Source organism: Hemicordylus capensis, chromosome 2 (genome assembly GCF_027244095.1).
Source record: "Hemicordylus capensis ecotype Gifberg chromosome 2, rHemCap1.1.pri, whole genome shotgun sequence".
Taxonomy (NCBI): domain Eukaryota; kingdom Metazoa; phylum Chordata; class Lepidosauria; order Squamata; family Cordylidae; genus Hemicordylus; species Hemicordylus capensis.
Window position 1 is genome coordinate 170,023,339 of NC_069658.1, and position 6,000 is coordinate 170,029,338.

At 46.1% G+C, this 6,000-nt stretch overlaps 1 protein-coding gene across 12 annotated transcripts in view; it reads right to left on the reverse strand.

Annotated features, from left to right (window-relative positions):
- POLQ (DNA polymerase theta) overlaps positions 1-5,456 on the reverse strand; it is an 86,833-nt gene extending 81,377 nt beyond the window's left edge. For all 12 annotated transcript variants that reach the window (XR_008317679.1, XR_008317677.1, XR_008317678.1 and 9 more), the window contains exon 1: positions 5,238-5,456. Coding sequence is in view for 7 of the 12 variants with exons in the window: in XM_053302758.1 (XP_053158733.1) it covers positions 5,238-5,343 (106 nt within the window). In the remaining 5 variants the exon portion in view is untranslated. The remainder of the gene's footprint in view (positions 1-5,237) is intronic.
- Between the last annotated feature and the right edge of the window lie 544 nt (positions 5,457-6,000).

Consider the following 6,000-nt stretch of genomic DNA (forward strand, 5'->3'; position numbering starts at 1 on the left):
TTAACTCTGTCTTATATTTTTATCAACCCCTTGACAACCAGAAACAGGCAGGAATGGCCCAGAACTGTCATTTCATTAAAAATTTATTTGGTCAAAACAGCAGGATGTGTTATATTTATTTACATTTTATATCCTGCTCTTCCTCCAAGGAGACCAGAGCAGTGTACTACATACTTACGTTTCTCCTCACAACAACCCTGTGAAGTAGGTTAGGCTGAGAGAGAACTGACTGGCCCAGAGTCACCCAGCTAGTATCATGGCTGAATGGGGATTTGAACTCGGGTCTCCCCGGTCCTAGTCCAGCACTCTAACCACCATACCACGCTGGCTCACATATACACATGTGAACAGTATTTAGGAAATTATCCCATGCATTAGTAAATTCTAATGAATACTTTCCCAGCCAAAACCCATTTTTACCAGTTAAAAATAAATAAATCAGAACTAGTGGTTCTAACAAATCAAACCAAGCCAAATACATACATCACAAAGGAACAGGTGGGAATAATGCATTTATAGAAATGCAGGCATCTTCACAAATCAATTGGTCATGGTGGATCACTCACACAACACTTGATATACTGGTACAGAATAACTCATGCAACTATAGGGTTTCTGTATGTTTTACAACATTACCAGTACTACTCCAAGTAGAAATGATACCTGTACAACAATAACAGTAACTGCACAGACAGACTGCACTGTCCAGACAGAAATCATTTCTTCTACAGCCATGTTTAATGCAGGGAAAGCAGCAGAACACAAGGAGGAAATAAAGTCACAAAAGAATTCAATATTTGTTTCCAAAAATATTCCTAAAGGGTAACCATCTGCTATCAATATCTTATTTCAGAAGTACAGTACAAGAGTACTATGAGTGAATTCTCCCAGTGACTTGGCTTTGATATGATGCCAAACGTAATTGGCATCCTATAGAACACACGGTACATTTAGGGAAACACCACAGCACATAATCCTATCCAGGGATCCAAAATCCCACTCATTACACTAGCCAAGGTGTGTGTTCCAGTCCATTCTAGACCAGCTTGTGGTTGATCAAAGTATAGAATTGGACATATTCAAGTTCTAAAATGTTGTTCTCATGTGTCTCCAACAAATCCTGCTGTTTTTTGCATCCAGTTTGATTTAAGAAAACAACAGTCCAGCTGGATCAGGCCCAAAGCCTATCTAGTCCAGCATCCTACATCACACAGTGGCCCACCAGATGCCGCTAAGAAGCCCACAGGCAAGAGGTGAGGTCTTATTGTTGCTCCCCTGCTACTTATTTAGAGGCATCTTCTCTGAGGCTGGAGGTGGCCTATAGCCACCAGACTAGTAGCCATTGATAGACCTGTCCTCCATGAATTTGTCTAAGCCCCTTTTAAAGCCATCCAAGCTAGTGGCCATCACCACATCCTGTGGCAGAGAATTCCATAGAAAAAAGTACTTCCTTTTGGTGGTCCTAAATTCCCTGGCCTTCAGTTTCATGGGATGATCCCTGGTTCTAGTGTTGTGACACACCTCTATCACCTCGGTTGATAGAACCAGGTTGCCTCTTTTCCAAATTGAAAAGTTGCCTCTTTTCCAAATTAAAAAGCCCCAGATGCTGTAGCCTTGCCTCATAAGGAAGGTGCACCAGGCCCCTGATCACCTTGTTTGTCCCCTTCTGCACCTTTTTCAGTTCTACAATGTCCAAATGTGGCTGCACCATAGATGTGTATAAGGGCATTATGATATTAGCATTTTTATTTTCAATCCCGTTCCTATGGTCCCTAGCATGGAATTTTCCTTTTTCACAGCTTCTGCACATTGAGTCAACACTTTCAATGAGCTGTCCACCATGACCCCAAGATCTCTCTCCTGGTCAAGCACCAGCAGCTCAGATCCCCATCAGTTTATATGTAAAGTTGGTGGTTTTTGCCCCAATCCGCATCACTTTACGCTTGTTTACATTGAACCGTATTTGCCATTTTGTTGCCCATTCACCTAATTTGGAGAGATCCTTTTGGAACTCATCACAATATCTTTTGGATCTCACTACCCTAAATAGTTTAGTGTCATCTTCAAAACTGGCCACTTTGCTGCTTACCCCAACTCCTAGATCATTTATGGATAAGTTAAAGAGCACGGGTCCCAGTACAAATTGCTGGGGGACTCACTTCTTACTTCCCTCTATTGTGAAAACTGTCCATTTATTCTTACCCTCTGTTTCCCGTCCTTCAACCAGATAACAATCCACACATGAATTGGTCCCCTTATCCCATGACTGCTAAGTTTATTCAAGAGCCTTTGGTGGGGAACTTTGTCAGAAGCTTTTTGGAAGTCCAAGTATACTATGTCAACTGGATCACTTTTATCCACATGCCTGTTGACACTCTCAAAGAACTCCAAAAGGTTAGTGAGGCAGGACTTGCTCTTGCAGAAGCCATGCTGGTTCTCCTTCAGCAAGGTCTGTTCTTCTATATGTTTAACAATTTTGTCCTTTATGCTTTCTATCAATTTACCTGGCACAGAAGTTAAGCTAACCAGCCTGTAGTTTCCCAGATCTCCCACCCCCCGCTGCCCCCAGATCCCTTCTTGAAAATCGGGAGTTACATTAGCTACTTTCCAGTCCTTTGGTACAGAGCCTGATTGTAGAGACAAGTTACATATTTTTGCTAGGAGATATGCAATTTCACATTTGAGTTCCTTCAGAACTCTTGGGTGGGTGCCATTTGACCCTGGCGATTTGTTAATCTTTAGTTTTTCAAGACAGTTTAGAACATCCTCTCTTGTCACCTCAAATTGCCACAGTTCTTCAGCCTCCAAGCTTGAGAAGCTCAGTTCCAGAGCAGGGATATGGCCCGTATCCTCCACTGTGAAGTCAGATGCAAAGAACTCATTCTGCTTCTCTGCAGTCTCCTTATCCTCCTCAATAATCCCTTTCATGCCCTCATCATCTAACTAAGGGTCCAACCACCTCCCTGGCAGGTTTTCTGCTTCTGATATATTTAAAGACATTTTTGTTATTCCCCATGACACTTCTAGCCATATGCTCCTCAAACTCTCTTTTTGTATTTCTTTTGCCAGAGTTTATGTTCCTTCCTGTTCTCCTCATTTGGGCAGGACTTCCATTTTCTGAAGGAAGTCTTCTTCCCTTTTACAGCTTCCCTGGCTCTACTATAGCCATGCTGACGTCCTCCTGAACTTGGTGGCTCCTTTTTTCCTTCTTGATATACATTCCAACTGAGCTTCTATTATTGTAGTTTTAAATAAGTTCCATGCTTTCTTCAGTGATTTGATCCTCCTGGCTTTCCCTTTCAGCTTCCTTTCTACCAGGCTCCTCATTTTTGAGAAGTTTCCTTTTCTGAAATCCAACGCATTGGCAATGCTCCACTCGCATATAAGCTGAACTGGATCACACTATGGTCATTGTTCCCCAGTGGTTCTATAAGTCTGACATCTTGCACCAAGTCCTGGGCACCACTCACCACACACCATTAAGCCCAAGGTTCCCTTCTCTCTGGTTGGTTCTGCGACCAACTGTTCTAAGGCATAGTCATTTATTTAGCATGTCTAGAAATTTGGCCTCTTTGTCAATAACCGCACGTGAATTTGCCTAGTCTACATGAGTGTAATTGATGTCACCCTTTATTACAGCTCTGTCTCTTTTTGACACTTCTCTGATCACTTTCAGCATTTTGATCTGGAGGTGATAGTACGTCCCTAGGAACACATTTCCTTTCATTCCTTGTATTGTCACCCATCATGATTCTGTGGAGATCCTCCTAGGTTTGCTAGCTTGTTCTATTCTATCCCTTCTTTGATATACAGTGCTACTCCACCCCCAATCCGCCCCCTCTGTACAGTTTGTATCCAGGAGTAACTGTGTCCCACTGGCTCTCACCGTTCCTCCAGGTTTCCATTATGCCCACTATATCTACGTTTTCATTAGCAACCAAGCACTCCAGCTCGCCCATCCTGGCTCAGAGGCTTCAGGCATTGATACATAAACACTTATACACAGAGTATCTTACCTAGTGTTGGCTTGTGCTATCTCCCTTACTGTCAATTTTAAGGGTTTGTTCCACCCCGCTCTGATTTTGGCTGAAAATGGGTTAATAATGTTTTTCTAATGTATGGGTTTCATTCCTAAACTATTGTCTGAATGTGTGTTGAACACATCCTACTGTTTTTGGCAAATAATTTATTTATGGAATATCCCCACTAGGCCACTCTGAGCCATTCCCAGCTGCAAACAGGTTGATAAGGGTATAATATTATAAACATTCCAATGCCAACATATAGATCTCATGTAATGCCAACGCATCCCTTTCGCTTTGGATCCCAGTTTGCTTTTTTAAGCGATCGATCCAACCATCCAGTTCTGTTCTGGCTTTTACATCATCCCTGTCCAGGGGTGTTGGTAAGGGGGAGGGGGCCTGTGTTCGCCCCTCTCCCCGGTGGCCGCTGGGAGTGAGGGAGATAATGAAGAAAATAGAGAGGGATGGAGCTGGAGGGCAGTGGTCCCTCTAACTTTTTTCATCACTGTGCAGAATGAGTTTTGTTCTGGTTAGCAGTATCAAGGCAGTGTCTACACACCTTTACGCATTCAGAATGGGGCTTTCCTAATTCAGCTTGAGCAGGATCTAAAATTAACTGAGCAGACATCAAAAATCTTATGAACGCACACATGTGTGCAGGCCTTGGAGGGAACACTGCCCCCAGCTCCCCCTCAGGAGCGGGGGGGGCAGGTACTTTGAACTCTCCTGCTCAATTAAAGCTATGCCCCACTCCCTGTCTTTCTAACATTTTCAGTGCTAATTGAAAAGCAGGAAGAAGGAATGCTACCGTTTTGATTAAGTCTGGCCTGAAGAGAAGAGACTAGCTAACCACTGCAGTTTCGCCCTGGAGCCTCCCTTGGAAGAGTCCTTGCTGGGGAAGGCTGCGGGGCCGGCGCTGTGAAGTCCTCAGCAGTCACCCTGGAGGCCTGACCTAAGTCTCCTAACACGCTCCACTCCCAGGCTGGTTTTTCTGCCCAAATTAGCGTGGAGGGAACCACCGCCTGGGACCTCCTCCACAAGACGCTGCCAGGCAGGCAGGCAGCTGTCAGGGGTTTGGCTGCTTTGGCTCCCATAAGCAACCGAGCCGGAGAACGCCCCCCCCACACACACCCACCCCTCCGGGGCTGCCTTCAGCTCCTTTTCTTCCTTGCCTACTTCTGGAGGCAGCAGCAACATCGAGGCAAGATGACCTACCCGAAGGACGGAGGCTTCGCTCCAGACCGGGAGGGGGGCTCAGAATTGGGCTCCTGGGCTCCCCTCGGCGGGGAGGGGGCGGCGGCGGCACCATCTCACCCAGCATCTCCTGCCAGCCGTTCCGCCACGGCCGCCATCATCTTCCCGCCCGGGCATTCAAGTGGCAGGAAGCTGCGAAGGGCTGTCACGCCGGCTCCTCCCTTCCCTCGAGGGCCGCCGGCGCCGTCTCTTCTTGGCTCTCTCTCGCCCCCTCCCGGGCGGAGCGGGGAGAATCGGGGAGGCGCCGGGCGCTGCTGTGCGGCTCGCGAGACTCTGGACTTCAGAATAGCAGCAGCAGCAGGCGCGCTGTGTGTGCCTCTAACAGACCAGAGGACAAACGAGAGCGCCATAAACACACACTCACAGGTTTATTGTTATTTTAAGAACCTTAAAGGCTAGCGTGACACGGTCTGGTGATCCTTATCAGGACGGTAGCTGTTATAGGCTGGCACAAGTGGATGTTTGGTTGTTTTTGTTTTTATCTCTAAAGAGCCAGCTGTGGTGGCTCTCAGCGTGGTTAAGAGTACTGGGCTAGGACTGGGGAGACCCGAGTTCAAATCCCCGTGCAGCCATGATACTAGCTGGGTGACTCCCCCATTGGCAAAGCACAGGGGTAGGGGTAGGACAACAAACTTTGGCAGCAGTGGTACTAGGGCATGCTTGCAAAGTGCAAGCCGTTTTAAGGCTGTGTGTTTATATATAATTTTATTCATTTAAAAATAAT